Below are 16,687 nucleotides of genomic sequence, written 5' to 3'. Positions count from 1 at the left end.
TCCCTTTAGTGGATTACAAGGTAAAGGCTTTTTAGTTAACTTAAACGCGCTATTCCTCATTCAAGCGAATTCGGCCCCTTTGGTGTGTTATGGTGTATTCCGATCGAGAAAGTTTCACTAGCATCATATCTTCTTGCCCAAGGATGGGTGAGTTTGCACTCATCATTCCCTTTTTCGATTTGGCTTCGAAGTTTTTCTGATTTGTTTCGGTGGAGTCGAAGGTTTTCCGAACACTTTTGTGTCGTCCAATTCCGTACATAAGTTGCCCGGTCACTTTGTGGAGGTCATTACCATACGATTAATAACGTTAGAAAAATACGATATGATACTATGGACCAACCAACTTTCCATCCATGCTATAGAAACCCAAAAGAACCTTCAATTAAAGATTGGAGTGGAGAGCAACATATAAGGTGAGAATGTTGCACTGCCAATGAAATAAACCATCATGATAATGATACAGATGGTATATGTTATTAAGTAATTTCTCAAGGGTATACGGAAGAACTTGCAATCATTCTTCACCAAGCAGACAAGCACTCTTGTCTTTTGCGATCAAAAAAATTATTTCATTACAGTATTTTTTTTTTTTTTTTTTTGTTTTTTTTTTTTTTTAATGATCATGCTACACTCTCTCAAAAGAAAAAAAAATCAGAACTTCATGAGAAGAGATAAATAAGATTCTAGAGATAGGGTAATAAGATTCTTTTGATAATTCATTTGTAGATAAAGATTAGTCTATAATTTGTTTGACATTGTAAAAGTACTCACAAAACTTGTCTACCGACGTTATAAGTATAGCAAATAGTCAATGTAGAATCATATTGTCAGATGCTAGCATTTCCCTTACAAAACAAGGAGGACTATCAACAAAATATAAAGTAGAACAAAGTAAAACAGAGTAAAAGCAAGTTTTAGAAGTACACCAAAACAATTCATAACAATGTTTTTGATATGTATCGGCTTATAGAACCCATTCAAAGTCAACAATAGAAAGAATAATATGTTGTATATAGAAACTCTTATCAAGTTATTAGTTATAATTAGTGGTTGTGATTCCATCATAAATACAAATGGAATGCATTTACAAACTACTCATATGCCAAGATAACACACACGTTAAATGGATCATATTTGTGACATAAAAACAAACATTTGGTATGCAAAACAAACCACCTTACATATACCGTAAATCATAAGATGAAGATGACGAGATAATTATCATAAGATGTAATACGTACCTTTGCCATTATTACAAGATTAGTGAATGAAGACAGTTAATTAGTGTTGATGTAGAAGACCATAATTCTAATAATTGATCGACTTAAATATAAAAAAAAATAAACTTTTTCGCAGTCTTGCATTGATTCACTGTGAAATTCAGGGTTAGTTTATACCATTACAAAAACAAAAGAAGATCATGAAATACCTTTGATCATTAGGGTTAGTTAATACCATTACAAAAACAAAAGAAGATCATGAAATACCTTTGTTGAATGATCGAGCCTAAATTCACCTATTGTAGCTAAGTCAAGATCGAGTACAACGAGGTTGATGTTGTTTTGACGTTTTAGTCTCTAAAAGAGACCCTATGATCGTCTTTGATTCTAAAAAGTTGTTTTAGAATCATCAATCACCATGTCCCAGCTTGAACCTTGTAATTACCTTGGATTAATTATGAATGACTCGAATGAACATAATAGTAACAATATGCTCTCGAAGAATTAAAGTTCAACAACCTTCAAATGAATGCACGAACTCTTATTTATGGTTTTCTGACTTTATGTTGGCTGCGCTTTGTTACCAACAGTTTTTGCGCATTACCCGCTAATTCTTGCGAGTCATCGCTAACCTTTGCGCAAACATTTGTTACTTCCACAATGCATATTCATGCAACTTATAGTGCGTATTTCACTATAAGTTTCACTCTGGGTGGAGAAATGACTTCTCTTTTATTCTCGGTTAGGGGAAGGATTGTTTACATCTCACACGCCCCATACACCACTCATGTGGTATTGGGTTTTGTTGTTGTTGTTGTTGTTATAGTGCGTACTTCATATGTGTGGCTACGCATATGACCATTGAACATGACGCATATAAACCCTGAACCCCACGAATACTATATGACATTCTTTTTTCTCAAAATAAGAAAAAGACTAAACGAGATCATGTAATCTTTGAAAGGGTTCAAGTCCAGCTCATTATTGGGCTTAAAAATTTGAGCAAACTTTGTTAATCGGGTTTATGATTTGACGTGGTGACAATTCTTTTTACAAAGTTACATGGTTGATCCTTAACGTTTGAATCAAATTTCATATTTGTCATTAATATATGTTTTTGATTTGGTTATCACCCAAGTATTGTAAAATACACAGTTGGTTCCTCATTCTAACGGTATCATTCTAACAACCGTTAGTAGAACCTCGTTAACTAATTCATGTGCATTGCATGAGTCAGGTATTTCCGTCATATTCCTCTCCTCCCATTTTTTTTTTTAATATGTAAATCAAACACATTTACCCAAAAAAATTTCACAGACCATTCCCCATCTTAACCGCTTTTAACAGAAATTCTCTTTTCTACATCAGCGTCACATCAACAAAAAAACTTTAACATTCCTTTAACTAACCTCTTCATATTTTACACTCTCACTCCAAACTTTAACCCATTTAAATTATTATTTAAATACAATAAATAAATTAAAATAAAAGTTTACTATATATAAAAAATACAAATACATAAATTAAATAAAAATACAACTACATAAATAAATATAAATACGATTACGTAAATTAAAAATACGATTACCTTAATTAAAAATACGATTACATAAATTGAAAACATCATGAACGATTGCAACATGAATAACATAGATAAGAGCATATCTTGATTGATTTAGTCTTTTATATAAAAAAAACACTACGGTTATATGAATTCAGTAAAAACAAAGCTTTTCAATTCCTCCAGCCTTTCATTGTGCTACATACACGAAATAAAAATATAAGGGGAAAAATATACATGGTTGTTTCTAATCCATTAATGTAGGAATCAACAAGCGAAGTGCTCCTCACTTCCGTAACCAATGAAAATACAGGATAGGGCCATGGGTCAAAACGGTCAAGCCAACCCATAACAAGTAATCCGTTTATATGACTTCCACTGATATTTGATACAGATAACCATAATGATTATCAAAAACTATGCTCATATAACATTTTAATTTAGAATTTTTTTTAATAAATATGGTTAATGGTTAATAATTAATAATGATTAAACTTCAGTTGAGCTTTAATCGTATTTTAGCCAAGTCCTTTACTTTAAACCCCTGTTAAAGTAAAGGATAACCCAAAATCCTACCATTTATACGTAAATAGATCAGAATTGTCACCCCTAGTTATGACCAAGTTGGTAAGGACCTAACTCTACACACGAGAATACAGCATATTATTGTGCAGTTTGCTATAGCAAATGTCAAATATAGGAATGAAACGAACTGTGTTTTTATCTCTCATTTATCATTTTTCCCGATCTTAGTTTCTATTGTTGCTGCTCAGTTTATACCAATTTGTAACAACTGCTATACATTGCAGTCTATACCATCGGGCCTCCCCATACCCCGCCCCGGGCAGGATTTGGTAATGTTGTTTTTGTTGTGGTATACAAGTATAAAACCATTTGTGGTGAGAACCTAACATTTGTGGTGCCAGATGAGGGTTTATAGCTACATTAGCAACAACAACAAGAGAATCAAGTCATGGGGAGCGTGTCTGCCACGTACAGGGTTGTAAAAAGCCGCTTTTCAGGGATTAATCAGTCGGGCCCTTGGAAGGATTAATCAGGGATTAATCGGATGTTGACTAAATTTAACTAAAGGATAAGCAACCCTACCAAGCATCAATATTCATATTCATATATGCGCAAAAATTACATTGTATCAAGACTTACATCACATGGCTATATATTTCTCGCTTCGTATATAGTTGATCATACGACCATCACATGAAAATCAAGGGCTTAATGACATAGACATAATTGATGACAATTTAACTTTCTGAATTTTAGCCGTCTCTTGAAGCTGAAACAACACCTCTGTACTCGATCTAACTGTTACATCATTCCACTCGTAACTGGAAGCTCCTTCATTTCTGTAATCGCGTGGTGCATATAGAACTTGAAGCTTTGAATTAGCTGTATTCAGTCACAACAGAAGCTCATTAAATAAAGGGACAATTTTGACCCATTTATCTATGAACGAGTTCCAAGGGCCAAATGGGTTAGAACCAAAAGGTGAAAAAGTTAACTCAGCCAAACAAATTACAAGCATTCTGAAACGTATTCAACGGTATGAAAAACTCCTAGATCACTTAATTAGTAGGAAGTATTAGTTTAAAACGAACTTTTGTAAAATCATGGTTCGCTATAATCACATTGACGTATCAAATATTTGAAGGGTCGAAAATCGGTCACAAGTTTTCGTGGGTCAACCCAACCCACCCAGTATTCTACCTCTATAAGGAACCTTTGATCCAATACAGATATGACAGACGAGTGCTGTTAGGATATACCTAAACCAAACATGCTTGTGTTTTGGATGATCATACGGCTAACTTTCGATCTCTTTATATTTTTTAAAGACGCGATATCATCTTTCTTCCCTTTGAATTCTAAAAATTCTCCTAAAATATGTTTGTTGTTTTTTAGCTCCAACCTGCAGGAGAAATGATAAAAACACAAAATGAGTTGCTACATGCTAGCCACCTGTTTATTTATAGAAAGTACCACAAAACAATTAGTTTAACATAACACTAAATTACTATGAAGGTTGCAAAACTTGCTACGTGGGGAGTAGTCGGTTGGGGTTTTGGAGGGAGTAATCGCCAACTCAGTGATTAATCGGGTGGACTTTTTATACATTTAAATAAGTAGTAATAACTTTTAAAATTATGTGTAAATATATAAGAAAACCATAAACATTACCATAGACTATAACATATTTGTCTAAAAACATAAACATAGTCGTTCATTTGTTCAAAAACTCTAAAATTCTAATTTTAACTCATATTAAAATGTTGACCAATCTTGACCAATGTTGACTTTGACCAACAAATCCGATTTTGACCCATTAACCGACATTGGCAGATTAATCAAACGGATTATGGAAAATCGGATCTGTCTATTTTTAAAAGGGAGTAATCGTGGTTTTTACAACAGTGATTACTATCGACAAGATGGCAAACTCGGCCCACTTACATCTGAACGACTCAAATCGATTCCTAATGGTTCAAGCTAGTAGAATAAGAAATAGCTTGAAAAGATTTGGTCGATAGTCAAACTACATGTAGAAAAATGCATATGATCTTTAAAATCTTATTAATAAAAAATATAGATTAGTATTTCACGTAATATAATCTTTTTAACATATTTGAGTATATCAACTATTTACAATATACATATTCTGGACAGAGAATCTTTTCGGGTCGACCAAAGCCATCCGGGTTTTACCCATTACCCGACCCTACCATTTCCCCACCACCTCTAGAAATTTTAAAAGATATTTCTGTTCCTAGAAAGAAAATACAATACACCAATATACCTGTCCCACATTGGAGCAGTACTAAGGATGAAACTAAGGTTCTGTTGTATTGACTTCTGTGTTTCTTTATTATCACTACGTAGAGCACCTTTAATCCAGCCAGATATGCTCTTTTTCTCTGGTTTCAATTCTGCCCATTGCTCATAAGTTACAACCTCCAATGGAAAGTAATCTGGATGGATGGTGCTGCGTATATTTCAAATATAGATCAAGCCAAACCACTAGAACATATAAAAATATAAGAATGAGTTTTTATGCACCAACGTAAAGACATTTGTAGTTGATAAATTTTGTGACCAGCATGAGCTACTTAAAAGGGAAATCATTCATCCATACCGAAAGTTTGGGTTGGGGCAAATAATCTTGCAGGACAAATATCCCTTTGGAAGAGCAACTCCCCTTTGTTCAAGATAAGATTCAAGAACTGCAACTTGCTTTTTGGCCTCCACCATCTATTGCGGATTAAAATATAATCGTAATGTAAGAAATGAAGCAAACAATAAATTAGTAAATAGAGACAACCATCGTGTACATCTGAGTGAAAATACTTGCCCTCCCTGGGTAGCTTGAATAAGAAAAACCTTATCTATTTACCCGCGTAGGCACTAGACAGCTCATAAGTAAATTAGGCATATAAACTAACTAGTGTCTAAAAGCTTGTACTATAATCAGGCATTATTGAATGAAATTTAAGCGATATCACAACTTATATACAAATTAGAACAGAAAATAATCTTCACCGGATCCTGAAGACGCTCTGTTTTGTTCTTAGAACGATCGGTGCAAACCCACGTTCCATCCCCATCAATGGATACAATCCCAGAAGCATTTGTTACAGAAACAACCACTGCCTCCCTGGAATAAAAAAACATTTATAGTACTAAGATTATTATGACTAGCTAGAGGTGGTAAAATGGATTTGTAATGGGTCAGTTCAGGTATAACCGCAACATCTTTGGTCCAAAACTTCTTTTAATCAATTATAAAACTAGTTAGTCAAACATGACTTCAACTTTATATTAAATGTACTTAACTGAATAAAACGACTTACAAGGTTTTATGCATTAGAAATACACCCTAAGAGACTCTTAACACATTTGATCCATTCAAATTGAAGCTAATTTTTCTGATGCATTAAATGTAAAAAATTATCCCAGATCAACCAATACTAAAAAAATTGTCAAAATTTCCACCTCTATGTCTAATTATAAAGAACGAATTACAATCAACTGTAAACGTCAATATACGAATGGAAAGGTGAGATGTAAGTTACCCTTTCGTTACGAGGACCAAATCAATATTTTGTCGTGAAGCAGTATCAGGGTCAGGAATACGAAGCCCGACATAAGCTTTGCCACCATATAGAGCTTGAAGTCTACAAATGCAGTTTGCATACATAAGCAAAACAGATGATCATTGTTAAAAGTACACATTTATCTAAATTTCTTTTTTCACTCATCAACGTCTCTCTGTTTCTACGTGTGCAGTCAAGCCATAAAACTATGATTCAGTATAAAGATCCTTCGATCTCAACGTAAAACTTCCATAAAAAAGAAAATGAGGATCAAGCAAATTCTACTCTCTCAGATTCCTAGGTACCTCAGAAACTCAAGAACACGTTGTATTATAAGAACTTTAATCAAGTATCTATATGTTATGCTGTGGATAAGATTAAACAGCTCAGATGATCAAAGGCCATTAATATTCTCACATTGGAGTGTTTGGATTTGGATTTGGATTTGCATTTGCAAAGTGATTATGTGATGGTAAGTTAACAGAATAAGGCTCATTTAGATTTCCTATTAAAAGTTTAAAACTGCTTGAATTTTTTCCTTTTAAATTAGCAGAAGCAAATAATTAGATGTAAGATAACCAAAACTAACACTAAGTGAAATTCAATTCTGGTTATGTAACGCCTTCAAACGAACAAGGCAGTTTGAATATAAGTAACTCTGAACCTGCATATATCCTACCACTAGAAAGTGTTTATCTATTGATAAAAACACTATTATTACAAACTCTAATCTAATGTTTCAGCTACTTAAATCTTTACTAAATATACCTAGAGTTCATATTGTTAAAAGTATAATCATAATCAATAATCAATATAATTACTGTTAAAAAAAGTATAATCAATAATTAATCAAAAAACTAATGGAGCTTAGAGAGTAAGTAACACGGAGTAAATAATTGGAATACCGATCGGAGACGGCGAAAAGAGCATTGGAACCGGTGGTACCAAAATCGATATGTTCTTCACCGTCATCATAGAAGAAACGGCGTACTAACCGGTAGATTACCACACCGAATATTATTTCCGTCCACATCATTGATGGCTGAATGATCGCTGTGATAGATATATAGTAGTAGTAGATATATATATATATATATATCTGACGGAGAATAATCAATACTGAAAAGAAGATTGATTGATATGAGTAAGTAATCAGGGGAAATTTAAGCTACTTGTCAGAAAATGAGAAAATTATTGACGTGGGCAAAAGGATAGTCGGTCAATGAGCTTATGATATTTTATACTTTAACATGTTTTATGTTTAGATGGTTAAGGTCATTTATTATTATTTAGAGGGTATAAAATAGCAAATGTGCGTAAATGTAACTTTCAAGCACAATTTTTTAAGGGAGAAGACAAATTACATGGCTGGCTCGTCCCTGTAGTTTGTACAAAATTTCACTCTGCGTCCTTAAACTTTTTCTTTTGCACTCTGGATCCTTAAGGTGACAAGGTTTTTAATTGATTCACAGCTCGTCCCTCCGTAAGATTTTCGTCTGTTTCATTGTTAAGTTATACCGCGTGCCAAGCGGTTGAGGGTATTCTGGTCATCAACCTTTCATTTCTCAATTTTCATTCACATAATGTTAAGGTTTCATTTTTACTGGAGAGAAAGCAGAGGTGAATGAAAATTGAGAAAGCAATGAGAATATCAAATGATTTTGGTGTAAAATATTATTTTTGAGTATGTTGATGATATCCCAGAGATGAAAGGGTCTCTCTGTAACGACCCTGGATTTTTCAACATTAATTAATAATTATTATTATTAATACTTGTGATTAAACGAATGTATGTTATTACATTTACTTGTTGCCATGATTAACCGTACTTGACTTTTAAATGCCCGAAATATCTTTGTGACACACGAAACTTACACGAATAATATTTTCAAATATTATTTACATTCATGATTAGTTTTATTAATCATTTTAATTAACTAAGACTATTAGTTAGTTACTTGGGCTTTATATGGATTAATTTGTTAATTAATTGAACTTGGACCTTGTTAATGTTAATGGACTCTTGAACTTGGGCTTATAAGCCCACCCTACCCATTTATATGGATTAACTAGCCCACTTAGACATGTAAGTAGTACTTGTAAGTGTAACTAGTTAGTTTATGGCATTAAGAATCTAGTTACACCATGTTTCCATGCAAATGCCATCCATTAACCAACTTTAAAGAACTTTACATGCAAGTGACCAAGAAACTCTTCCATTCCCCCTTTTTTTCTGCTGAATGCCGAAGGCCTTATGGCCATGTGGGGATTCAAATTTTTTTTTTTAAACTACTTGTTCACTAGTACTCACTTGCATCTCTCATTTCCAACTCACACTCTTACTTGCAACATTTCTTTTCTCTCTTTTTCTCTAAAAGATAGTAAGTAACTTGAAGCATTTTCTCTTCTTCTTTTCTTGTTAATAACCAATCCAACACCCTTACATCATCATCATTTGTTTGTTGTTTAATTTGTTCATGTTGTTTAGTTAATTACTTGTTGTTACTTACTTACTAGCTTTCAAGAATCAACACTTGTTAGTTTGATTCTTCATTTTATCTTGTTATAACAAGAACAACAAGAACATAAACTTTCTAGTTATGTTCTACACTTGTTAATTTTAAAAGATTAATGTTCATGTGTTGAAATCATACTTGTAGTTCTTGAAGTAAACTTAAGGTTTACTTTTTCTTAAAGATCAAACTTTGGTTGAATCTTTAAAAGTATGAACAACCATGAACCTTTTACTTGTTTATTTAATTTATCACTTCATTCTTGCACTTTAAATTCATGTTTGTTGGTTATTATTGGTCAAGTGTTACTAGTTAACCTTGATCTCATTAATCTTGAACTTAAAGTTAACTTGAAAGTTCAAGAACACATAAATAAGCTTTCTTTAACTATAACTTTGTACACTTATGCTTGATCTAGGCTTTGGAGTCTTGGATCTTCAAGATCTAACTAAGAACTATGTTCTACTACTTAAGATCTTGATTTCATAAGTTTACTTCAAGTTTGTAACTTGTTTTTACTTTTAAAGTTCATGTAAGTATTAGATCTAAGACCTTGATGTAACTTTGGTTCATCAACTTCATACAACTCTTATGTGAGTTGATTTACATGTCTTAGACTCACACTAGTGTCATAATTGTCAAAACTTAGTTAGTATTACTTTTACATTTCATGTATGTGCTAAATCTAAGACTTTGATGTAACTTTGGTTCATCAAAACACTTGCAACACTTAAGTGAGTTGTGCTTCATGTCTTAGACTTGCACTTGGGTTATGATGGTTAAACCATGGTAAAGATGATGTAAACACATCAATGAGTTGTACACTTGAAGCTATGGGTATCAAGGATGAGAACCATGATGAACATCAAGCACCAAACTCACCGGAACCCATTATTTTTCTGCTTTCTGTCTTCTACCTACTGTTTTCTGGTTTCTGTAACAGACCAGTAGACCTGGGCTGTTGTGATTATGATTTTCAAATATATCTGTTCGAGTAGATAACTTTTCATATAGGACTCGTCTTAATCCGAGTTACGGTTTAGGATTTATGGCCCTCCGATCGTCACTATGTCCTTTTAACGTTGTGCAGAAATTTCTGACCTACTCGCACCTAGACCGTCGCCACGGTCAAACGAAGACGAGTTTGCTTCTGTAAATTTTACCACACTTAAAGGACTCATATACGGAGCCATGGCCACTGGTCTCACCTTAATTCAGTTAGGGTAGAGGCCGTGGTGACTGATCGAAGTCAGCCTTTGTTTTAAACTACTTTCATAAACGAAACTTACTTTACGCCTTTTGTTTGATAATGAATGATGATGACCCTTAAGACCTTATTTACATACTTTTAAACCTTTTCGGACGATTTACTGACTTAGTACTATTTGACTTAGGTTGAGGACTTTCGGACCGATTACTTGCACACTTTTTCCGACTCGACTTTACGACTACTTTATCATTGTGAGTTATAGCATTCCCTTTTTTACTTTAACTTATTTTGGGAACTGAGAATGCATGCGGATTTTATGTTTTACATACTAGGCACGAGTACTTAAACTTATATATGTGTGGGTTATATAACGGCAGAAACATTCCCTTTAGCTCGGTAACGTTTAGTCATTGGTTTTTGAACCAGCGAACGCGAATCTTAGATATGGATCCATAGGGTTTGACATCCCCACTCGGGCTAGTAGCGCTAGCATTTAACGAGTGTTTAATACTTCGTAAACATACGCACTTGCCAAGTGTACTTTCAGGGGGTATAAACGTTAAGTTAGTTACTAAGTGCCCACGGTTAACATATACTTTATCATACTGTTTTGAAACGCTCTTTGTAGCACTGAAATCTCGTGGCCTACCTTATATTACTGTTATACTTAAACTATAGCTCACCAACCTTTGTGTTGACGTTTTTAAGCATGTTTTTCTCAGGTGTTTGAGGTTAGCTTCCGCTGTGTACTAGTCGTGATGTAGACACCCGCTGCTTAGAGTTGTCATCGCATGAACTACTTTACCTTGCATTCAAACTTTAGTACTTTTGAACTATGACTTGTAACGACCATTGTGGTCACATACACTTATTATTTGCTTCTACTTAGTGAAGCATGCTTTTGGATTGTAAAACATTCGATGTTGGTTTAGACATCACTTTATTTATGAATGCAAACTCTTTTTGAAATCGCATATAGTACTTAACCTTGTAATGATCCTGTTGTTGATGATTCGTACACGATGGTTTTGTACGGGGCATCACACTCTCTAGGACACGTGGCTCTTAATTTCAGGTAATAATAACTATGAAATTTGCAGTCCGTTGAGTTACGAGCGTTTAAGCTCTCAGATCAACTAAATCTGAGTCCGTTTGAAGGACATATAATGGAACGGTGACAACTCGCAAATTCTGCGAGCCTTCACTAATTTGGTCATATCTCCTTCATACGGACCCCATTAGTTGATTCAAAAGCCCAAACGTCTGTAATTCAAAGCGCTACAAATCCCATAAGCTACTCATTTTTTTGGAGGGGGCGAGGGCCCCTCCTTCCCTAAGAAAGGTCCGTCATTGCATATATATAGAATGGTTAAAAAAGTTGTTCGTCAAAAATGAATTGTTGTCAGCTGAAATCAAGTTGTTATCGAGGTTAAATAGGGTTAAGAATATGAGAATTAATGTCTTTTCAGATTAAAAAAAAAAGAGAGAGTGAGAATAAAAGTGGGTCCCGGTTTTACCTCGTTTTCTATTCTCGGTCGTGCTCTCGCCACAACCCACACCCCATCAAGGGCATTGTAGCATGGCAAAACGTGAACTTGTGTTAGGAACGCCTCACATGATATAAGGAGCATTTTTTGTGTTCAATACATATATCAGCATAATTTTGCAACTTACCTTCCATTTTACAATCTAATTCTAGACGATTGTTCTTTTCCTACTACAAACTTCACCTGATCATAGACTGTTCGTTTCAATTAAGAGTGTGTGTGTATTGTTAGACCAGGGGTCCATGTATCCACCATATCGAAAGTAAGCTTCATTTAGTCGAACAAACCAACGTTGTTTATAAGACAACTCTAGAAAAGATAAACCCCATATGTTGCTATGAAGTAGTAACGTTTTTTGCTTATTTTGTGGATGGTTCAATGCCTCAATATGCTGTTTAACAAACTTGGGATTTGTTAAAAAATGTATTGCAATCTCAGAATATTGTGAGAAGCAACATTACGTGTACTTAAAAACAAAACAATAAAGCTCCTAACACTCAAACTGCTAAATTCTCTAAAAATCTAAACATAGGTAAGCATAAATGATTGGGACAGCAAAAAGACCTTTGTATCAATTGATATAACTATACTAGATGGAAAAAAGTAAATTAAAAACATCAAGGATTGAAACATGAGTAACATAGATAAGAGATCATATTTTGATTGATTTATTACTACACAAAAAAGCTATATACGTATATTAGGCTCAGGCTTTAAATACATATACTCTTTCAGGCATCATCATCATCATAAGAGAGATGAAAACTGGTGGTACAACCAGATGCATTGGGTTCCTCTGCTCCACAACAATCATAGAATTTTGCAGCATACGGTGGATCATCAGGTCCCAATTCATAGTACCTGTAGGAAAGAAGAAACATACAGGGTATCTATACATTAACGATATGATTTCAGCTTAAAATCTATGTCAAATAGTGGGGAGAGAGAGAGAGAGAGAGAGAGAGAGAGAGAGAGAGATACTAGGTTATTATATAAAAAAAACACAACGGTTATATAAATTCAGCCGAAACAAAGCTTTTCAACTCCTTTAGGCTTTCATTTTGCTACATAGGCGAAATAGAAATATAAGGAGAAAAAATATATATGGTTGTTGACTTGTTTCTAATCAAGTAATGTAAAAATCAACAACCCGTATGCTTCTAACTTAATGAAAATACAGGAGAGGTGCCTTGATGAAGGATTTAAAATTGCGGTTCCACACTTTCTGAGGTAACAGTGCCCAAAAACAGAGTCAAAACGAGCCAGAACATTTATTGTGTTACTATATTGTCACAAATTTAATCTTTGAACCTAACTAGATATTACAAGTTTCTGTTATATCCAGGGACGGCAAAGGTCAAAATGGTCAAGCGAATTCATAACAAGTTATCCATTTATATGATTTTTATTGATATAGATAACCATAGTGCTATATATGATTATCAAAAAGTATGCTCATACAACTTTTCAAATTAGGTGTTTTTTAATACATATGATTAATGATTAATAATGATTAAACTTCAGATGAGCTATAACATGTTCGATCACAATCGTATTCAGTTAAGTCCTTTACTTTAACCCCCTGTTAAAGTAAAGCATAACCCAAATCTAACCATTTATAAATAAATAGATCAAAATTGTCACCTCTAGTTATGACTAAAAGTGGTAAGGCACCTAACTCAGTAACTCTATGCATGAAAATACAACACATATTTGCGCAATTTGCTATAGAAAATGTCAAATATAGGAATGAAACACACTGTGTTTTTACCCCTCATTTTATCACTTTTCCCGATCTTAATTTTTATTGTTATAACTCAGGTTATACCGATTTGTAACAACTGCTATACATTGCAATCTCTCTACCTTCATTGTCTACGTTATTTTACCTCTCAATACCACACCCCGGGCGTGATTGGTCAATGTTGTTGTGCTATAATTTAACACCTGTGGTGCCAGATGAGGCTTTATAGCGTTGGCTGCTATGTATCAGCTGAGATGATGGCTACAACCAAGGTTGCAAAAAACGATATTCGTGGATGATGGCTACAACCGAGGTTGCAGAAAACGATATTCGGGGAGTAATCGGTCGAGACTTTGGAAGGAGTAATCGGCAATTTGGGGATGTCAAAAGTTCAAACGAGAACCACAAAAAGAGCAAGAACTGCGAGAACTTTTAATTTACAAATATTTTCACATGTGAATAGATTGAATCACCCATAAATGTTGATGGAGAGTAAAAATGAACATAAAATAGTTTGAAAAAACTTATATTTTACCTATATAATCAAATATATAGTTTTCTGTTAACATGTGCATACTTATTTGTTTAACATGTGAACAGATATATAATTAACAATTTAAGATGTAATTTGTGGTAATGAACATATGTTTGTCAATGATGTGAACATTAATTAACATTTGCATTTAATTTGTTGCATTTAAATGCATACAAACTATGAAATTAAAAAGTTTCGCAGTTCTCGCCTTTTTTTGGTTCTCGTTTGAACCTGCCCCATTTGGGGATTAACTGGGATTAATCGGACCGTACTTTTTATACTATTAGATAATAAATTTAAAAATCTTGTGTAAATATAGATGAAATCATGAAAACCATAAACGTAAACAAAAACTTTAACATAATTGTCTAAACTAGCTCAATTTGTTCAAAAACTCTATAATTCTAATTTAACTTTGTATTAAAATGTTGATCAATGTTGACTTTGACCGGCTATGATCAACAAATTCAGTTTTGAACCATTAACCGATGTTTACCAATTAATTAAACGGATTTTGAAATATCGGAACCGGCTGCTCTAAAAGGGAGTAATCGGAGGGGATTAATCGGGAGTTATCGGAGTTTGTTACAACATTGGCTACAAACCATTATGCACACTATGAGTTATGCGTGACGCACTGACACACTGCTGCCGTTTAGTCTAACCAATAAATTTGCAACCTTTCAAGTTTCAAGCACTACTTAACTGCGTATTTAAATCCATCATATGAAAATTTGTACTAACCCTAGCTGTTAGGTTGCTAATATTCTATGAATAGATATTTAAAAAAAGAAGCAAAATCTAGGATTAGGAAATATACCTTTTCTGGTCGTCGTGACGTCGGCAGACGAAGAAAGAAGGATGAAATCGACAGGCTGTATTGTTGTTTGAAGATCTGGTGTAGGTTTGTTTACACCTTTTGCATACGATATCTTCACTTTCTCTATCCTTATTCTTGAGTCCCATCGTTTGCTCGTTTTCCACCTTCGCCATATTTAATCTCACCGCAAATTTTTGAAATATTTGGGAATTTTAACTCTTTCAGCTATATGCTTGTTATCAGGAAGCCACGCAACTTCTCCATTTTTAATTTGGGATAATTGCTTTAATTAATTAACTAGGAGGTGATTTAATGTAAAAGGAAGGGCTGATGTTGTACTTTAGTGAAAGTTGAGGGACAAAAGTATGAAAGAAAATATTCTTTGAGTTAAGGATAACAATTAACTTCCTATGCGAAGCAATATTCATTTAATTTGATCCGTGTGATGATTTAAATAAATGCATATTTGATACAAGTGTTTATTGCATACTAATTATACCGTTATGTATTCTAAAACCTCTCCATCCGTACAGCAAGTTCATCCAAATTTCAAACCATCCTACCGTAATTCAATCCCAATTAAACAAAAACAACAACAATCTTCACAATTCATTCCAAACCAGAATCAAACTAAAACCCATGTAAACCCCCAAAAATCGACTCTATTCTTAGGTGGATTATCGAAATTCACAAATCAAGAGTTAATTCATTCAAACTTCTGTAGATTCGGAGTGATTGAGGGCATCTCCTGGAAACATGATAGGAGTTTTGCCTTTATTAAATTTCAAAATCTAATTCAAGCAACAAATGCTTTAAAAGTGATGAAAGGTAAAGTCTTTAATGAGCGGTCAATTTATGTGGGATACGTTAAGAAAGAGCTGAACATAAACATTAGTCATTTGGTGGGTCCGACTAAATTCCAACAGGTCAATCAATCACAGAAAGTGCACGAACAGAATGTTTTCATGAAGCAACCCGCAATCTCGCTATCGAAGATTTATTTGGAGAGTAGTCAGGAGGTGTTGTATAAGTTACACTTGACGGCACTAATAGTGGATAAGGTTCCAATTAAAGGGTTAAAACTGTTTAATTGGCTTAAGAACAGAGATATAGCTATTACTTCGGTTTCGACATGGGGACTGTATGGCTATATTGTGGTTTGTAAAGATGAACAAGGGTACAAGAATATGACAAGAGGGCCTTCGAGTAATGATGTAGAGTTCGTTGAGGTTATACCAATGAAAAACAACAAGAACAAGTTTACTAGAATTGTAAAACTTGCAATCAAAGGTATTCCGTTTACTTGTTGTTCCTCTAATTGTACAATTGTAGCTGCTAAGACTTTTGGAAGGGTGTTACATGTCGATTCAATGGTTAATAATCTTCAACGTCCGGATGTACATCAAGCTTTGGTTGAAACAGAAATAGTCG

General features: G+C 33.9%; 2 protein-coding genes across 2 annotated transcripts; both read right to left on the bottom strand.

Moving 5' to 3' along the window:
* Positions 1–3,890: 3,890 nt before the first annotated feature.
* Positions 3,891–7,948, bottom strand: LOC139840340 (uncharacterized). Its single transcript, XM_071830607.1, has 7 exons — positions 7,793–7,948; positions 6,867–6,968; positions 6,334–6,448; positions 5,930–6,045; positions 5,594–5,779; positions 4,566–4,708; positions 3,891–4,188 (listed from the first exon to the last, which is right to left on the bottom strand). Exons 1-7 carry the CDS (start codon positions 7,921–7,923, stop codon positions 4,007–4,009), a joined length of 975 nt encoding a protein of 324 aa, XP_071686708.1. The 5' UTR covers positions 7,924–7,948; the 3' UTR covers positions 3,891–4,006.
* A 4,803-nt stretch (positions 7,949–12,751) lies between these two features.
* Positions 12,752–15,518, bottom strand: LOC139845339 (uncharacterized). The gene is made up of 2 exons (XM_071835592.1): positions 15,257–15,518; positions 12,752–13,018 (listed from the first exon to the last, which is right to left on the bottom strand). The coding sequence occupies exons 1-2, from the start codon at positions 15,427–15,429 to the stop codon at positions 12,889–12,891; spliced, it is 303 nt and encodes a 100-aa protein (XP_071691693.1). The 5' UTR covers positions 15,430–15,518; the 3' UTR covers positions 12,752–12,888.
* Positions 15,519–16,687: the final 1,169 nt, after the last annotated feature.

The sequence above is a fragment of the Rutidosis leptorrhynchoides genome, chromosome 4 (assembly GCF_046630445.1).
Source record: "Rutidosis leptorrhynchoides isolate AG116_Rl617_1_P2 chromosome 4, CSIRO_AGI_Rlap_v1, whole genome shotgun sequence".
Lineage (NCBI taxonomy): Eukaryota > Viridiplantae > Streptophyta > Magnoliopsida > Asterales > Asteraceae > Rutidosis > Rutidosis leptorrhynchoides.
This window is presented reverse-complemented; position numbering and strand designations above follow the sequence as displayed.

Coding starts and splice junctions, on each gene's coding strand:
- LOC139840340 (XM_071830607.1), bottom strand. CDS start 7,923: ATGATGTGGACGGAAATAATATTCGGTGTGGTAATCTACCGGTTAGTA. Junction 6,969..7,792: donor CTTTTCGCCGTCTCCGATCG/GTATTCCAATTA, acceptor CTGCATTTGTAG/ACTTCAAGCTCTATATGGTG. Junction 6,449..6,866: donor TTGGTCCTCGTAACGAAAGG/GTAACTTACATC, acceptor TTTTTATTCCAG/GGAGGCAGTGGTTGTTTCTG.
- LOC139845339 (XM_071835592.1), bottom strand. CDS start 15,429: ATGGCGAAGGTGGAAAACGAGCAAACGATGGGACTCAAGAATAAGGAT. Junction 13,019..15,256: donor CGTCACGACGACCAGAAAAG/GTATATTTCCTA, acceptor TCTTTCCTACAG/GTACTATGAATTGGGACCTG.